The sequence below is a fragment of the Xylona heveae genome (assembly GCF_001619985.1).
Source record: "Xylona heveae TC161 unplaced genomic scaffold L228scaffold_4, whole genome shotgun sequence".
Lineage (NCBI taxonomy): Eukaryota > Fungi > Ascomycota > Xylonomycetes > Xylonales > Xylonaceae > Xylona > Xylona heveae.
The window spans coordinates 100400-119003 of record NW_017264196.1 but is presented as its reverse complement, the minus strand read 5'-3'; the positions used below and the strand labels follow the sequence as shown (position 1 = coordinate 119003).

The 18604-nt window shown below is 47.5% G+C and overlaps 3 protein-coding genes across 3 annotated transcripts; 1 reads left to right on the top strand and 2 right to left on the bottom strand.

Annotated features, from left to right (window-relative positions):
* Nucleotides 1–183: 183 nt before the first annotated feature.
* On the bottom strand, nt 184–3219 carry L228DRAFT_245870 (acyltransferase). The gene is made up of 8 exons (XM_018332264.1): nt 2723–3219; nt 2448–2666; nt 2283–2393; nt 2085–2229; nt 1522–2034; nt 1310–1469; nt 939–1265; nt 184–883 (listed from the first exon to the last, which is right to left on the bottom strand). Exons 1-8 carry the CDS (start codon nt 3126–3128, stop codon nt 455–457), a joined length of 2310 nt encoding a protein of 769 aa, XP_018188696.1. The 5' UTR covers nt 3129–3219; the 3' UTR covers nt 184–454.
* A 491-nt stretch (nt 3220–3710) lies between these two features.
* L228DRAFT_228990 (hypothetical protein) lies at nt 3711–12093 on the bottom strand. Its single transcript, XM_018330490.1, has 6 exons — nt 11981–12093; nt 11147–11883; nt 10860–11090; nt 7471–10704; nt 6410–7420; nt 3711–6361 (listed from the first exon to the last, which is right to left on the bottom strand). The coding sequence occupies exons 1-6, from the start codon at nt 11982–11984 to the stop codon at nt 3947–3949; spliced, it is 7632 nt and encodes a 2543-aa protein (XP_018188695.1). The 5' UTR covers nt 11985–12093; the 3' UTR covers nt 3711–3946.
* Nucleotides 12094–13095: 1002 nt separating this feature from the next.
* On the top strand, nt 13096–15636 carry L228DRAFT_105058 (hypothetical protein). The gene is made up of 3 exons (XM_018328893.1): nt 13096–13271; nt 13331–15124; nt 15191–15636. The coding sequence occupies exons 2-3, from the start codon at nt 13337–13339 to the stop codon at nt 15485–15487; spliced, it is 2085 nt and encodes a 694-aa protein (XP_018188694.1). The 5' UTR covers nt 13096–13271; nt 13331–13336; the 3' UTR covers nt 15488–15636.
* Nucleotides 15637–18604: the final 2968 nt, after the last annotated feature.

Here is an 18604-nt window from a genome sequence, read left to right as displayed (position 1 = left end):
ATTAAATGATGGGATAGCCGACACTGGATTGTTCTTGGCTCTCCCGCACTCCATTTTGAAAGCACAATGGAGTTACGATTGATTATATGGGTCATCGGCTTGAATAAATATGATAACAGTTTCTCGAAGAAATACATGGTTGCTTAAGAATTTTTCCGAAAAGGCATACTTTCACTGTATGGCCACGATTCAGTCATTTAAAGTCATCTAAACTGGTCTAAATGGCCGGTTCAAGAGACGACGATAAGACGGTCATTATTTATAAGCTTCAATGTGGCAATTCCCGAGTGAGAAATGTACGACAATAGTGATTAAGAAAGAGATATAAACATTAGGGGGAAGGGGGGGAAGAGCATCGGAAAGGCCCAATACAAATAACCCCTCAGACAGAGGTACTTTTCAAGGACGATAATCTCAAATTGGATCATCAGAGTACAAAGAATGCTGCAGGTGACTATAGCCGAGGTCTTGTTTGAATGGCTTTTCTTCTTGCCCTCCTCCTTTGATAGTCACCCTCAGGTGGCTGGGACCGTGGGACCGTGGCTGCTACAAATAGCTCTTGGCCGACCTTGTCTGAAAGAGTGAGCACACGTGTAGAGACGGTGGCTCCATCTCGTCTGTTTTTCCCCTCTCTTCGGGATTTGGCTATCATTTCTGTAAAGTCCCACAGCCTGCCTTGCGGGAGAATATGTCCAGTGGCACCATCTCGAGGAGGGCACCATTGAGGTGCAAGCCTCATCGTCTGGGAAGGCCGCGATGACTTTGTTTTGGAGACAATAATAATTCCTTCTTCCTCAAAAAAATTATAGGCATTCTTCAAAGTCTCCCTATTGACTGCTTCGAAGTATGAGAGGTCGCCTTGATGATACAAGGTTTTGCCAAGCTAACAGCATAGTTTAATAATGAACCTTTTTCATCAGGAAGGAGACACAACGTACAAGCTGCGCATGCTCTTGCACGCGTTTGAGATCAAGCCAAACCTCGTTATTCTGCCCAATCGGGGGACTGAGACCCATCAATGAAACTGCGCCAAGCCAGCTTGCCTCGATGAACGGCCATATCAGGAAGCAATAGAAGTCAAAATTCTCTCTGCCACACAACCTTTCATGATGACTAATTTCCACAGAAGATATAACATTAGGCCCAACTGGCCCATCTTCGCGGCGATTGATTCTGATTACATGGTCCCTCTCCAGCGCATGCAAAGTCTTGTCTAGGTTGATCATCAATCCTTCGGTTGGAAATATGAATTCGCCACGAAAGAGCTGCGCAAGTCAGCGCGGGTTTTTAGCAGGTGTTGTGGACGTACTTGTGACAGGAAAGATACTTGATCTACAAGCATGGCGTAAGAGATCCTCTGATTGTCGGGCCCACCACCTTGCTTGACTCGAGTATACATTGCTGCAGAAACCAAAGCTTCAGACACAAACAAATGAATTGTCATGTTGCGATAGAATGACAATTGGAATCTGTATTTTACCCTTAGCAACCAGTCTTCCAATTGACAGTATTGAAACGTACCTATCAACAGCGTAATATGTATCTTCAGCGAGCCCTTCGATTTTTCCCACCAAACTGGGTCCTAGAACCTCCAGCCCACGATCTACAATAGTGCTTGTTGGGGCTCCGGAAAAATGGGCAACTCTACCACCACGTGCCCTAACACGCTCGGTAAGCCAATTGACTCTTCGGTCCAACTCTGCTTTTCCGACTCCACGCCCTCTGAGTGTCAAAAGTACGGTGCCGATAAGCGCTGTGGGCATAATTACCGATACGGAATTGATATCGCTCAATATCTTATAACCAAGTGTCCTAAGTAGCCTCGTTCGTTCCGTGACAGATTTGTCAGTGACAGGAGGCTGAACTTTGCTGAAGCGGGCTCGCTGCTGTATAATGAAATCCCGGAGGCTCCACGGCTCGTGAAACCGAACATCGACTCTTCCAAGCTGAAGGGAAAGCACAGATGAAGCAGAAAGAAAATCCTGGAGGTTTTCCTTTGGTTTGGGCTGTCCCAATAGCTCACTGATGTAGGATCTAAAAGGCAATTAACAACGGTTCATATCCATAATATCTCAAAGGCTTACTCAGTTTCAATTACTTTGTCATATTGTGTACTGACTGGGCACATTATTGCGTCCTCCGTTCTGCCTGAGAGTACGCTATCAAGGATGAAGCTAAGAATGCCGAATTTTGGGCCCAAGAGCTTTCCAATCCTAGAACGACCACCCTCTGCTTGCTGTGAGAGAAATGAAAAAAGCATTGATGTTCAAGGAAGAACAAACCTATAAAGCACTCAAAATTATAACCATTTCGCAATATGGTGTCAATGTAAGACTGTACGAGCGTCGAGTATAACACATCTTCGCCAAAGCTTCTTCGAATCCACATCGCACCTAACAAGTGAGCAAAGCAATAACTTAAAAAGCTAGTAATTAGGAAATACATACCAGCATGCTGCAGAAACTGACCCACGAAAGGGAAGTTAAGATTATCCCCAGCAACCACAACAGGTAATGCGAGACCGAGACGGTAACATATCAACTGAAGGGAAACGTAATCCACGTGAGACTTATGACAAGGAAGAAAGATAATTGATTGTTTCTTTTCTGCCGCTCGCTCTGCCACAGAGCGAAGGCGAAGAACTTCCTCACTTGATACATGAATGCCTTAAAATAAAAGGTTAGCCAACTGGCGATAGACGGCCAATCCAGCATGTCAGCACCTTGATGATAGGCTTTTGTGAGCAGTTGAGTACACACGTAAAAAGCCGTTCGAATAAATGCTTTGCTCTCGAACCTGCAGATCATATCATCTGCCATCTTTTCGGTTACTTCCTGCAGACTGGTCTCCAGTATAGCTCTTCGTCGTGCTCGTCTCTCGCTATATCCGGTATCTGTTGGGGCGAGAAGACCAGCTCTCTCCTCCGCCTTAAGCCTTGCCTCCGCCAATTCCTGAGTTTTCTTCTGGAGTATGGCATTGGATAACACCATTCCCTTCATATTATCGGTAAATCCGGGATAAAATATGGGTTGGCCAACCACGTCATCGTAAGCCCGCCAGCCGATTCCAGACACATGCAAACTGACTTCCCTAAGGAAATCGAAAGGTGATTCCCTGAAGCGAGCCATGTTGCCCACGAGGTTTCGCTCAGAGGACTCATTAGATGAGGCTGGAGGTTGAACACCGGGATGGATGGTGACATGGCTTCCCAAGATGTCTAGATCCGGGGGTACAGAAGTCGGGGCAGACGGATCACGGGGTGACATGCTTGCGAACCAGATTGTAATCGTACAGATTTTGTATTTCAATTCATTATATAGCCCATATCATCTCAGCAAGTTGCTGAACACAAATGCGTGGAGTCGAGGGCAGCGGGGCACTGGCGGAAGCACCAGTCGCACTAAATACTCCGGTATGCAAGTAACTAGAGAATAGCCGAGGCTGGGATTTGAAAATATGGGGCCGCGCCGCCCCGCCGTTTCTAAGCCCTTTGACGCTACAATGACACTCTGGGCAACTGGCGACGTGCCCGGCAAATCTTCAAAAGGTGGACTTAGGTAGCTAGAGAATTCCTCAGTAGGCAACGCGAGCAAACTTCAAGTTGATGAACGAGATATTCAGACAGAAATCTCCGCTAATTTTTGCGACTCACACTTTCGTCTCGTTCGACAGGAGAATTGATTTTTTGAGGTGGAAAATTTATGGCTTTGGGCAACCAGCCCGAGTAAGAGATCGTTGAGGCATCATTAACTCTATCACGCAGTTTGAAGGTGCTATTCACCCCTTAATATAGCAGACGGCGACACCCTTCCGATTTGATGAGTTGGAGGAATTGACGCCTGTAAGTCGTAACATCTGTTCAAATGCCAAAATTCTATGGTATCACGCCAAATTCCAACAAGAAAAAAACGAAAAAGAAAAGTTTTCCAACAAACAGTAATACAATTCACGACTCTTGCGCCGGGTCCTGCGTAAAATATCCAGAGTTCGGGCCTTGCAAATATGCGCTAGGAACTCTTGGTACCTCTGGCGAAGCTGCAAACTGAGATTTACGCTCACTCCGAAGTGCATCCCTCTGCTTCTCCTTGTCCTTTCCACTTCCGGATGTAAATCTTCGCATCCGGGATCGAGTCCCTTGAGCCAGAGGACGAATCATACCATCTAGAAAAGAAGAGGCTTCTTGTTGATGCGCGCTAATCACAGACAGATCGTCATCAGAAAAAACTTCGTCGGTATCTCCCCCGGAATGGTATTCTGACACGCCGCCTGATGCTTGAAAACCATTAGCGGCTGGAGAAGTTACCGACCGCGAATGCATTGGTGGACGCGTGTTGCCAATATGCGACTTGGGATTGAAAGCGGCAGGTGTCATAACTCCTGGATCCCTTCCTAGTGGTATCCTTGCGTCGGCAAAGCCAGTTTGAAATGATGTGACACTAGCGGTTCGTGCAAGTGATTTATGAAGGATCGGAAGTGTTTGCTGATCGTAAATGTTGGCCCTGAAATCACCAAGGTCTGGAGAAAACCCAGGAATACCCTGATCTAAATCTCCACTAGCAGCATCACCGCCTGCAAGGTTGTTCTCAAAGAAGTCATCAAGACTGTCGAGTTTCATGACTAGCTCGCCCATATTGCCCTCGCCACGACCATCCTCAGACGCCATAGTTGCGGTGCGCTCAGGATAGTACAGGCCATACTGAAAGTCATCCGTATGAAACTCCACGTCTGGAGTGACTGGAATATCAGTCTCCATGGACTCGGCATTACCGCACGTATAGAATACTGCATGTACGTTTCTCCTTGTCGTGAGGGAATGAATTGCAGGCATTGGGATTGACCAGCCACTTTCCTCAGGAATGCCAAATAGGCTTTGTGTTCGCTCGTATTCCTTTTTTATTGCTCTTGAATGGGATCCTGCCATGCTCATCCGCAAATGATGCCTGTCCATAGGTGTACCAGACATTGTCATTATATGGTCCAAGACTTCCAAGGCTTGTTGGCAGAAGTCTGTCTGTAGGAGCCTTAGTAATGGTGATATTAAGTCAGGACCATGGCTTGCAATTTCTGATTTTCGCATGTCAATATCAGGTATAATGACACACAGTAACTGCATGGTCCTAATCTTAAACCATGGAAGGTCATTTGTGAGGAGGCCCATTAGGAAAACGAGAATCTTGAAATCGTACGTTGGAAAATAAATGGACCTAATAGCTGATACAGCCTGTGAAAGAAAATCTTTGCTTGAACGATACCGTGAGTTGGCAAAACCAGACAACGTTCTCGCGAGGTGGCCGCAGCCCTGGCCGATTGCAACCATGGCCAAGGTTTCAGCACAAGCTGTGCATGGTGAGTCTTGAGAAGGGTTCTCAAAGGACTCCAGAAAGCGAGGCAGGTTGGCTAAGACAGTGAAGAGCAGACGGCTCTCATCTCCCAACAACCTACTGTTCGGAACTGGGGCAAGCTTTTGCAAGACGAGAAGAGTGCGCTCCAAGGTAAGGGAAGATTTAAGACCTTTATAGATGAGTGGCTGTATACCGTCGAAGCCGCCTTCCCAGGTTTGGGGATAAGCGTCAACAAGTAGCTGTTCGTCTTTTGCATTGCTCAAGTCGACTTTTTCCAAAAGCTGTTCTAACATTGAAAGACTCTCCATGAATTCGCACTCATGTATGGTGTTGAGGCAAGCACAGGTAGTCCAAAATAATTGAGAATATTGCAAGAATTCTGCGGGTGTTAACGAGCCGATAATTATTTTGAGAGTTGTCAAAATCTCCATAGAGAAGGTTTGTATGTCTGTCTCGTCATCAGATATGGTGTTGGACAAACGTGCCAGCATATCAGCGAGCATGGTTTGATCCGCCCGGGTGAGTATGCATCTGAAGATTTGGAACGACCGACAAGCAAGGTGTCGGACAGGGCATGAAGTGGCCCAACCTAGACTGGTTTTGGCCCAATGTTCTCGAAATCCGGGGTAGGCAATACTGAATATTTCGACCAGTGTATTCGTGACGTAATTCATTGCTTTTGGAACTCGGAGACTCTCATCCCGGCCGTCGCCCTTGCTGTTGCTATCTTCATAATGCCAATCAACCTTCTCTTCATGGCGCCGCACAGATTCGACAAACTCTTCAATATAGACTTTATCTGGATTGGTGCTGCCGCTTTCAATCTTCGAAATTACAAGTTCGTGGATGAGATGGATCATCATTTCCCGGGCTTGCTCCTCCACTAGTGGAGTATAATGATCCCAAAGGACCAAAACAACCTGGATAAGCAAAGGAACATCGTCTGGGGCTAATTGTACCGGAGACACCATCAAATCCACCAAAAGAATCAGCGCCAATTGCCCTAGAGAGAATCCAGACTGAACATTGTTAGCAATCGCATTAGCATCGGTGCCAAGCCTACCTACCTGTTTGTTTCCAATTGGCAATGCGAGAGACAGATCAGCCAGATAGGGCAGACTTTGTGCCTCGGGAGGAGGAGGAGGTTCACGCTTTTCTATAACCATGGCTTTCGGTGTAATCTGCATCAAGAGAAACTCCACTACCTTTAGTCCAGCTGGGGTACTAGAGAGGAAAACCACGATTTGCTTCGCATAGTCGACGAAGCTTTGCTCTCTTCGATCCAAGCAGAGAGATATGATGAAATCTAGAGCAACTTGTACATTCCCCGCGTAAGGCCCCGTAGCCAGGGCTTGCCAAAGCGCCTGAACTTCATTGTGTAAGGCGCTGCCGGATCGTATAGTTATTTCAAAAAGATTAGCCAGGAACATGTAAGAGTTGGCGGTTGGACCACCATTCGGATCTAGCTGCAGTTCGATTGTCTGGATCCAAGGTAATATAGCCGCAACCATGTTCCTCTGGTGGTCGGGGTGGAGGCTCTTAAAGTGGAGGGTGAACTCAGAAAATACGAGAAAAGCAAGCTCAAAGTGTTGTTTTGAGAGCCTTTTAGAGATTTCGAATTGAGCCAACTTGTAGACCGCAGTAGTCTTGTCAGATATGCTGATATCCAGATCCTGTATTTTCGAACTTTTTTCTTCGCGTTCCTCCAACACTCGAAGAAGTCGCGCAGATTTCATTCGGATTTCGGATCTCTCGTTCCCTAGAGTGTAGAGACAAGCACCTAATATCTTCCAAAATGGGATTGGATAGTCGCCATGTTCAGTCAGAACCTGAGCCACCACTTCAAAGTAGCTTGCTAGAGCCTTTGGAGTCTCTGCTAGATAGCACATCCTTATGGAGCGTTCGAGGAGATACGGGTGCTCTTTATTGTACACAATCGAATTTGTGAGAGCGCGGCGGCCAATTTTATGCATGTTATCGCTCACGGTGCTGAATATGGCATCGATCCACATGAGCATGCGACGGACATCGAACTGCAGATTAGCACCACTCTCGGTGGTTATACTTAGTGGCCCACCCTGTCCGATATAAGTTAAAAAGTTTTCGTAATGAGGAGAAACGAACGTACACAAAGAGAAGCCATGGCACTCAGAGCCGCTATTTTGAGATTTTTTTTCTCAATCTCCATCGCGGCTGTCCCGGGGCCCTTTTCTCCGACGTCTTTCTGGTGAGTGAAGACCGGCTGTCTTATGCTAGTTTCCCGTTGTCGGATTTGATGAACGTTCGGCGAATAGCCACACCACTCCTCCATGAGCGCAAATGCGGATTTCCTTGATTCGAAAGGCATCCATCTAGACGGATCTTGCAGTCGATTAATCCCCTCAAAAAGCTCCTCCATTAGGCCGCAGTAATGCCTTCTCAATGTCTGAAACTCCCAGTCATTCTGCACTTCCGAATCACTTAAAAATATCCTAAGATCCTTTGTGTAGGTCACAAGGTTGTTAAGAATCCAGTCGTCTTTCCAAATTTCCTCGTGACGCAGAAAGTGCGATGTAAGCTTATAAACATGGGTTACCTCAGTGCGAAGTAGGTCGGTTGTTCGATTCCGCCTGGAAAAGCTTCCGGTACGCTGATGAGTCCCGATACGGAGCTTTGCCTCCTCATTACATCGTGAGACTGCAGATCGTAGGGACTCCAAGAGTGTTTTATAAAGATTAATGTTAATTGAGCCAAGAGCCGCGACAACAGCTTCTCGTATTGAGCCTGAATTGACGCCCAGCAATGGGGTCACATATCGGAATAGGGACCTCGCAGAGGTAATCTTCTCCACGCTTTGCTGAATGCTTTTTGATGATTTGCGAGCATGCTGCAGAGGAGTCTGCACGGAAACTTGTTCTTGGCCCTCAGCCTTTGTTAGAGTTGTGCAAGCCATTATGAGATACAACTTCCACTGTTCGATTATTACTTCAGGCGGGGTTGCAGTGAGACGACTCGACTTGTTGGGCGGGCCAAACTCGATTCCGCCCGCTTGCGGACCTCGTGAAGGGAGTTCTGCAATCGTCATGATGTGTTTCTGCATTTGAAGTAGCCTTGCGCATATAATCTCCCGACTGAGTGTAACAGCAAAAGGACAAGTTTCAAAGCAGGCGCGGATCAGGCTCGGAAACATTTTGAACCACAAGGTCGTATCATATGAAATCTCACTACTGCAAAAAGCGACAGGAGTGTCCGGCGGACCACCTTTTTGCCGTGTCCGTTGAAGTCTGCTTCTTTCGGCAATTGAGAGGCGCTCGTCGTTGCAATCCAGTACTCCCTGCACATCGCCCTCCATGACGCTAATAATCCTTTGATTATTTGGCTTTCCGAGGGCGAGATCAAATTCCGTTACCAAACGCAAGACCGTAACCGCAAAAGACCGAACTCTGCGAGACTGGGAACATAGAAAAAAGAGACCATGCGATTCAACTTCATCAACATGAGCCCACACGCCGGAGAGGTCAAGTTGAACCCCCCGGCTACCGGCAGATGCATCTTCGCCGGAGTCAAGTGAAACCACAATAGACTTCTGTTTGACTTCTTCGATCCATACCTGAAGCAGCTCGACGTACAATCTAAGTGTGTTTTCAATATGCCCAGGGCCTAGCATACCTCCATCCGACATAGTCGAGTAGCGATCATCAAAGTTGAAAATGAACCGTGCAAACCCAATAGTCACCTGCTGCGCATGCGATTGACGAGCGATTGATTTCAGTGACTGGGTAGAAGAAACGGCAATGTTACTTTGCACATGAGCCGTTCCTGTGCACAGAAGATTGATCAGTGAATTAAATGGGATATGAGCTGAAAGACAACGTGGCAGAGCTTGCACGGCAACGTGCAAAAGATCGTAGAAACCCTGCTTTTGCTCCGCAGCAGTGGTGTGTTCATCTCTACGCCCAAAGCCAAAAGTCTCTGCAATGGGAGTTTTCGGAGGTTGAGCGCTAAACTTTTCATCAAGCACAGCTTGACCGCCGAATGCATTGTCACATATCAGTGTGATCTTTCCAAGTATCTCGCAGAATCTAGAGTAATACTCCTTCGACACGTCATCAAAACCCAAAGTGATGACAGGTCGCGAAAGACGGTCCTCTTTAATCGATGAGACCGACGGCGCCGATCCGAGAACGCGAGTCGAAGCAGCTCGAGACGAAGAGGGCCCCGTGACTTCAATATTTGAAAACTCAACGAATTGAGGGAAAGGCGGTCTTCCTTGTTGGCCCTTTTCGAGGTCCGACATAATAGCCAGGAAAGATTTTATGCCGATGACCATCTTTTCCGGCTCAAGCTGGTCTACTCGCAATTCTTTCCCAGACGAGAAATGCTCCGAATTTATAAGAGGAAAGATGATGGTCCGGAAGCACAGGTCCTGGTGTTTGAATCCGATGAAACGAATCAGTTGAATGAGGGGCTCAGCAATGATGGGTTCGGTGGACAAGTAGGACTTTTTGCCAGCCGGAAACACCACTCGAAGAACTTCGTCCAATTTTCGCATGGTGACATTTGAAGTATCCGAGCAGCGGTAGAGGTAGGTCCACGTAAGCCGGCAAATGGCTTGAAGAGCCAACCCCCTAGTGCCTCTATCCTTCAGCTTTGGCTGCAGTGGACTGATAAGCTGCAGCCAATGGCCAGCAAATACTTCAACGGGGGAGACACAAAGCAGGATGGTCTGTAGCGGAAATACATCCGCCCAATGTCTTGGCTTTGTAGCCATTTGCGATACCCGCGGGGTAATCATTTCCACGAATTCTCGCCATTTTGGGACACTGAGTTCAGCACTGGCTTTAGCTGCAACAGGTAACAATATCGCCTCAAAGACCTGGCAGTAAGCATGCTTTATCCGTTGTCCGTGGGAGCCTATAAAAAGTCGACCAAGGCTTTGCATAAAGTCACAGGACCGATCCCAGGCTTCTTCAGGATAGGTGTTGACATGAAGGTGCTTCATTCCCATGATGACCAACTCCATTCGCGCTTCGACATCCTTATTAGCAAATCCCTTGCTTCCACATTCTCTCTGGGATTTTTCGAGATCGGAAAAGAATCGATCCGAGACACTTTCGAAATTGATACTGCTCATCACGCCAAGAAGCTGAGCAAAAATCGACCAATTCGCAAGCTTCAGCGGGGAAGCAATCAACTGGTCAGGGTCTGCAGCCTTGAGCTGACTGAATATAATGTCTTCCAGCCTGTCCGCCATTTCAGGGGTCACACTGGCTAGACTACTTTGACCAATGATCTCTATTAAGACGCGGCACAGCAGATAGATAGATATTGTTGAGCGACGCTCAGCTTGAATAACTGCCTCATGACGGGAGGCGGACGCCACCTGGGATTCTGTTAGAACGCACGGGGACCGCGTTTGATTGGCAAGTACAGGGACTGTTATATTCCGCCCTCCGATGATATTGGTTGAACAATGGAGGCTCCTTCTACGGTGACGAAATCAGGCTTACATGATATTAAGCAAAATGGGAAACTTACTTGACTAAACTCAATTCTCGCAGCATTTGCAGCTTCGCTTTTCGCTTTCCTCCAGAACATCAAAGTGTCAATGAGAGGCTTTGGCTTTTGGCGAGCAATGTGGCCCAATGCGGCAATTAGTTGATCGAAACCAGTGTCAATTCCAGGGCCGCATATTTGCTCCACATGTGGTTCATAGGTAGACGAATGGCCGATACACATATTGATCTTTTGGTCTGCTTGCCCAACAAACTAACCAGATTTGTCAGCTCGTATTCTTTAGCTTCGTACTGAAAATTTGCACGAACAGAGTTGAAAAGATGATGCAAAGCGTATTCCCCAACAGTTTTGAGCTCCTGAGGGTGATGATGCCGTGAATGAGACTGATTGCGACCATCCTCGCGCCTTGACCTCCCACTCTGCATCCGTTCAAGTCTCTTCTGGCCTGGTTCAGCCACAACAATGTCGGCAATATTGGAAGCAGTAATCGCATTACTGCGGCTGGAGGAGCCCACGTTCGCACTGGGAGGGACTCGGCCGAAGGAATAATCATCACTCTGAAGTATATTGGAGGAGAGATCCTGGAGAGCGGCAGATGAGACGCTTCCATTGCCCATTGGAGTAGCCAAAGTTGATAGGCCTGAAGAGCCGGCCGACGAAGCCTTGGCATGGCTTGGATTCCGAGAATGATGGACGCCATGAACTATCGAAGCTTGGCGATGGTGACTGTACGGTTGCGAAGGGCGTCGTTCAATTGCATCTTCAAGTATTCCGCCAGACTGAGAGGTGGGCGAAGTAGCAGAGATCCCGCGAGAAGGAGACGCATGATGAGACTGTACACTTGAAATGCCCGAATTCGCTACGCCGGGCAGTCGACCTCTGGTTTGCGACGGCTCTCGGGAGTGTGTGGGGGTTGCATAAACTGAAGGCGAGCACTGGTCATGAGCAAGCCCTTCAAGCCTCTGCAACGTTGGCTCGGTAGCATTTGTCTGAAAAACATTGTTGACAAGAACATGAGGGTGCGTCGGAGATGGATCTGGCCCGGCTGCGAATGTCAGCGCAGCTCAGTGTCGACACCAGGCACTTTCCGGTCCTGCTAAAGGCATAAAGCTTAAGAAACGTAAGGAAGAGAAACTACATACCCATTGCGTTGTCAACATTTGAAATTCATCCAATTTCACAGCATAAACATATGCATCCAAACATCCTTGGTACTTTAGTTATTGATCCCACAGTCATCGATAATGAACCAACAGTTAAAGCATAAGCACATGAACGAGAGGTTGTAAAGTTGCGAGCCTACGGCTTATTCCGCGAGTGTCCCATTAATCATGGCGGAGAGCCCCTGATCTTCGCCGGTGGTGGGTCAGCCAAGGTACCCTGAAAGTAGGCCGAGCTGGTGGGTTAGCCAGGTACTGTTCCTGATACGGTTCACGCAGGATGTACTGCCTGACTGAACTGCACGACTAACACATATTCCAAGAGGAGCTGTGATGCCGAGCACAACACCAGAATATCCTGATGGCGGTCCATATTCCGTCGAGGTATGACTTTGGAGTGAAATTTTTTTTTGTAGATTTGTGGCATATATTTGCTTATTAAGTACTCCTCAATTAAGGAATTGAAACAAAAGATTTATCAAATTTAACTCTTATAGGTCAGCAAATTGTGATCATTTAAATTGTCCCGAGAAGCGTTTCAATTGAACCCGGGCTAATAGAATTATTTTCCTTGGTTCGCATACATCCAAGATTTACACCACACCGGGCGTACCTAGGTTTCTACGGGAAATTTGTCTTTGCCGAGCCCAAAGGCTGCAAGTTTGACAAGACGACCAGTCCGAAGATGATAAATAGTTACACGATGTTAAGAGATGACGGACCATTATTATGTACAAATTCAGTCAACCGATCCAGAGCCCGGTAACCCAACGAAGCGGACCCGATTCTCCGATTCCGCATCAGCTGGTGCTCCCGCCTTCAGCCTCAGACCACTGCTCTGGTGGAGTAGTATATATAATTTTTGTCGCATATCATCACAACCTCGTCCTTTTTCATTCCAATATTTGAAATGACTACCTAAGGTACCTACCTAACCTGTTACAAGTGAATTCACAAGCATTCAATTTTTGTGTACTGAGGTACTCCGTTCACTCCGGTCATCGTTCGCTAGATAACTAGAGATTGAGCTCGCTCCTTTTATCGGAGTCAAATTAAGCTCTCGGAGGCTTTCTCGCTCACCTCGCGGGTAGTTAAACGCTTTTCGGAGTTTATAATATCCGGAGCCCGCCGACTCTCCCGTTGTCTTCGCGTAACGTGGAATCTTCGTCTTGAAATCCCCCTCGCGTTGAAATCAGAAAGCGATCGATAAGGCGTCATTTATTGGCCTTTACTCACACTGCAGCCATCAAGTGGGGTGAATTGTCTCCAATACGCAAGTCCAACCCTCTGCCGAACATGCTTTTCTCCCGCTAACAAAATCCTCTGCCGCAGGCGATCATGGCTCAACTGGACGTCCTCGATCTTGCAGTGCTGGCTGTGCTCTTGGCCGGCACTGTCGCCTATTTTACCAAAGGGACTTACTGGGGTATTTCCAAGGCGTCGCAAGTGAGCCCAAGTTCATCTGCAACTGGCCCGATAAAAGGGGCAACTAGGGATGTCATAGAGAAAATGCAGGAGACAGGAAAGGACTGCGTGATCTTTTACGCATCGCAGACTGGAACTGCCGAAGATTATGCGTCAAGGCTGGCAAAGGAGGGTCATTCAAGATTTGGTTTGAATACCATGGTCGCGGATTTGGAAGATTATGATTACGACACACTTGATACTTTCCCCAGCAATAAGATTGCCATGTTTGTACTTGCAACCTACGGCGAAGGCGAGCCGACCGACAACGCCGTTGAATTCTACGAATTTATCACGGGTGAGGATGTCACTTTCAGTGACCCTGACGATTCTGAAGCCCCGCTTCATAACATGAAGTATGTCACATTCGGGCTGGGAAACAACACTTACGAACACTACAATGCTATGGTCCGTCGCGTTGATCTCGCCTTGCAGAAACTCGGTGCCAATAGAATTGGCACGGCCGGTGAAGGAGACGATGGTGCTGGAACAATGGAAGAAGACTTCTTGGCGTGGAAGGAGCCTATGTGGCTGGCCTTGGCCGAAGCAATGGGTCTTGAAGAGCGTGAGGCTGTCTATGAGCCCGTTTTCAAAGTCACGGAGAGAGAAGACTTAACTGCCGAGGCTGATAATGTGTATTTGGGCGAACCAAACAAAAATCATCTGGAAGGCTTGTCTAAAGGCCCGTACAACGCGCATAATCCTTTCATTGCTCCCATTGCAGAATCCCGGGAACTGTTTACTGCAAAGGATAGAAATTGCTTGCACATGGACATTGAAATCAGCGGTTCGAATCTCTCTTATCAGACTGGCGATCATCTAGCAGTCTGGCCAACCAACTCTGGCAAGGAAGTGAACCGTTTTCTGGAAGTCTTGGGTTTAACTTCGCGAAGCCATACCGTTATTGCTGTCAAAAGCCTTGATGCGACCGCGAAGGTCCCGTTTCCTACGCCCACGACTTACGACGCGGCTGCTTCCTATTACCTCGAAATTTGTGGCACGGTCTCGCGTCAATTTGTGGCGTCAATCGCTCCTTTCGCTCCTACGGACACAGCCAAGGCCGAAATGACAAAGTTGGGGAATGACAAAGATTATTTTCATGAACGGGTCGCCGAGAAATACCTGAATATTGCACAGGTTTTGGAAAAGGTGGAGAAGTCGCAAAAATGGACTGGCATCCCGTTTTCGATTTTTATCGAAGGTCTTCACAGAATACAGCCTCGCTATTATTCTATCTCGTCATCCTCGTTGGTTCAAAAGAACAAAGTATCAATTACCGCTGTCGTCGAATCATCTCAGATTTCGGGCTCACCTGAGATGCTCAAGGGGGTTACGACGAACTATTTGCTCGCGCTGAAGCAGAAGCAGCATGGCGATCCAAATCCGGACCCGCATGGTTTGAGCTATGCTATCACTGGACCTCGCAACAAATACGATGGCATCCATGTGCCGGTCCATATTCGCCACTCGAATTTTAAGCTACCTTCAGACCCTTCCAAACCTATTGTTATGATTGGGCCAGGGACAGGAGTTGCTCCATTTAGAGCATTTGTTCAAGAGCGCGCCGAACAAGCAAAGGCAGGTGAGAATGTTGGTAAATGTGTCTTATTCTTTGGCTGCCGGAGAAAGACAGAAGATTTTCTGTATCAAAACGAATGGGAGGTGAGCAACTCGTATGATTTATCTTTCTACTTGAACTTGTGCGTTAACGAATTTTATGATCCGCAGGAGTACAAGAAGGCGCTTGGCGATAATTTTATTTTTGTCACTGCATTCTCCAGGGATGGACCGGAAAAAGTCTATGTCCAGCACCGGCTGCGTGAACATGCACAGCTCATCGACGCATTACTTCAAGACAGAGGTTATTTCTACGTGTGCGGAGATGCCGCTCACATGGCGCGAGAGGTCAATTCTACTCTCGCCGAGATCATCGCTAAGCAGCGAAACATCAATGAGGCGCAAGCAGAAGACATAGTAAAGACCATGCGAGCTCGAAACCGATACCAGGAGGACGTATGGTCTTGATCGTCCGCTGGCACAGGAGAACGTACCGGCAGCGGATCTTCGATGGAGTATGTACTGCTGTTTCCCTTGAATGATTTTTTTTTCTTTTGTAAATATGGCTTCAGCTCTGCACCAGGATTGTAGTCTGACGGCTCACCACCGGCGCTTGCCATCTGCTTGATCACCTGACAAGGGGAAGATGATAGGATTTTCAGATTCTTCTTGCATTTCTCCGATTTGTTTGGCTGCAAATAGATTTTTACCCATTAATCTTCGCTCTGTGAAGTGTTGCATTCGACATGCATTCACTGCGACTAATTTAGGGGGGCAATGATAGCGGTTTTCCCCCTTTGCTCATAGAAATTATCACTTTTTTTCTCGTGTAAATAGAAACTAATCCATATTTCCCGTTCAACCATCGAAAATGGCAAATGGCACGAGATGCAGCGGGCGGTTGAGAAAGTGACGGCAGTATCGGTTGATGGGTAAAAGTTTTATAGTGCCAGGAATACAATACGTAACATATCAAATAGCTTAAGCTCATTTCTCTCCACGAGAAGACCTTCCACAATTGAATTATTTCGATGATGCCCCGAGTTTACAGGTTCCGAACAAAAATATACAAAGTATATGAAAGTAAAGAAATGTCACAGACTTGCATAGTAAACGGTCTCGAAAGTAACACCATCTGCTGTTGAAGGGCAAGTACCATTTGGCAGCCTCTTTGTCGCAATGACACTTTTGACGTGATGAAAAAGGAAATGAGCGAACAGCGGAGCATCCATTCCTTCATGTGTAGACAGTTATCTGCCTTGCTCAGCACCGAATCACTAATTGGGCTTTGTACGTACCAGCATTTTTCGGGACTCGCAGTGGCTTAAAATTTCCTTTCTACCTCTTCTGAATGGATCTTGCAGCCTGGGGCGGAAAAAGTGTGAGCAGCACATACTTTGTGGGGACGTGTGATAGTGTAGTAACTTACTGTATAGGTAAGGTAGGTAGAAGGGAAAAACCCTTGAACGGATGCGCTTGGTTACTTCCCCGCGAGTTTAGCTCACGGCCCGAGGGCCGAATTTTCGGGCGAGAGAATGGCGTCCGACTTATAAAGTAGATAGAGAGATACAAGCACGGTGACTAACTACCGTGGAAAGTACCTAATCTGCCTCTACTCAAAACACTACAGCACTTGACAGAATACCTAACGTACAAGTAACTACCTTTTGTCTACATGCCGAACAATAGAGGTCAGGTCCCAAATCATATGTTCTGCGCGGCACTGTTACCAGCAGACCGCCCCCTCCTAATAGCGCGCTGTGGTTCCCGGCGTCTTTGACGGGCGCCAGGGTCCTAGAACCAAATTATTGGCGGATCTAATCTGTATGTCTGGCTCTTTCGGGCCGTAGACATCAGAGAGACGGTAGATGTGAAATCATATTACGCTTCCTCAACACCAAAATAACTCAAGATTGATCGGCTACTTGAACATTATCTGCGGGCCTTAGTGGCAGGGCGCCTCCAAGAACGCTCCTGCAAACAATCCTTGTACCAAGCAAATCTTTCACTTCCAATGACTTGGAAGAAGCTGGGCTATGCCGATTGTGGTTGCGTCACAACTGATGCCTTCATCAATATGAGGGTCTTCTTCGCTGAGCCCCCGCAATAGAAAGCCCTGTTCTAGAGAAAAATTCCCCTATTTCTGCCCAGATGCAAAAGACTATACTATATTCATTGGCTTTATCGTACTCCCGTTGATGGTGCCCGCGCAATTGACTATAGGATACTGGAAGAGTAGATTCGATCAGTAAGGAGAATAAACAGGGGTCGACCCCTGTTGTAGAAACTCGTCTGGCACTTCGTAGGGAAGTTTTCATGTCCAGATTAATTCCTTTTGTGCGCATCCCGACGAAGATCTTCCACAGGTGAAAAAGAAAAAGAACCTTTTAGTCTGGCAATTTGAGGAATTGGAACGACTCTCCACGCTATGAGGTCAACGAGCGGTCTGAGATTTCAGAATTAGCGGTCTCGTTTCCCGCCATTGTGGAACGCCGCCCCATTCCCCGATTTTCCTTTTGGCTTTGCGCCGTGGCGCAGAATCCTGGTGACACCTCACACCCGCCTGGCAACAAGAAACTTACTGTTCCATTGTTGGCGGCCATTTGCGGCCAGACGATACCTTCACTACTTTGATTTATCAGGCTTGTCATACTAACGCTCGGTCCAGGATGTGATTACTGGGGATCGTTGTGGCATCGACTAAGATCGATGTGCATCGCTGGGTCCGGTTAAGTGATGGACTGACCACAGGAAGTCGAACCAACTATCCGCATTGGTCCGCAGCCACATTGATGACTCTGCGCGGAGAAAGGCAGGAAGGACAGGCAAGTGTAAGGGGGGATAGCAGATGCGCTCTCGAAACGTGGGCTGGCACCTGGTATTGACGATGGGCAAATTGGCCTGCAGAAAGACTCTCACAATGATCATATTACCGGGATCAGGATTTGTTTAACCTTCTGCCGGTTGCTTTATTCGTTTCTTCCAAGCAATAATGACGGGAATATGATGGAGAAACCCTAGCGCCTGCCCCACAGCGGTTGCGGTTGGATAGTTCCTGCTAGGGACGAATATCTTGGAGAATTGGATTGGCACTTTGAGCATGCTATCATTCTCGTAAAGCTCTTTCGGCGCCATGGCCGATTTTGCAAGAGATATGACACCAATGGTCGAGCTAGCTCCTATTTCTGTTCGATCTGACATGGGCTATCAAGGGACATGCTCTCCTTCCGTGTTCCCCGGCATCCTTATTACAGGTCAAGCAAGACCGCAAGAAAAATAATCCCATAAAGCTTGCTGTTCTCTTATGGAATAGCTGGTTCCGCTCCTGAGCTCCACTGCCTGGAAAAGAGGATAGCAATGCGAAAACCGAGAGACGCAGGAGCCGTTTCTATAGGTTGAACATTCGAGCTTTCCCCCTCCATCTTAGAGACGAGAAACGCTTGTTTATCCTCGATCTTGCCGAATTGGCCACCCTCTCGTCTTTGCAATACCCTCTATATATCTTCCGTCTTTCGCCCATACGCAGCCGTTAGCACACATTGCCTCTCCCCGATCTCTCTTTGTATTCTCTCCAAGGGCGTCTTC

Bases quoted from the DNA above. Each gene is read 5' to 3' on its own strand.
- L228DRAFT_245870 (XM_018332264.1), bottom strand. From the start codon at position 3,128: ATGGCTCGCTTCAGGGAATCACCTTTCGATTTCCTTAGGGAAGTCAGT. The intron at 2,230-2,282 runs GTTTGTTCTTCC...CACAGCAAGCAG, and splicing joins TAATTTTGAGTGCTTTATAG to AGGGTGGTCGTTCTAGGATT. The intron at 1,470-1,521 runs GTACGTTTCAAT...GGTAAAATACAG, and splicing joins ACATATTACGCTGTTGATAG to ATTCCAATTGTCATTCTATC.
- L228DRAFT_228990 (XM_018330490.1), bottom strand. The intron at 10,705-10,859 runs GTAAGTTTCCCA...ACAGAATCCCAG, and splicing joins CGAGAATTGAGTTTAGTCAA to GTGGCGTCCGCCTCCCGTCA. The intron at 6,362-6,409 runs GTAGGTAGGCTT...AACAATGTTCAG, and splicing joins TGCCAATTGGAAACAAACAG to TCTGGATTCTCTCTAGGGCA.
- L228DRAFT_105058 (XM_018328893.1), top strand. From the start codon at position 13,337: ATGGCTCAACTGGACGTCCTCGATCTTGCAGTGCTGGCTGTGCTCTTG. The intron at 15,125-15,190 runs GTGAGCAACTCG...TATGATCCGCAG, and splicing joins TGTATCAAAACGAATGGGAG to GAGTACAAGAAGGCGCTTGG.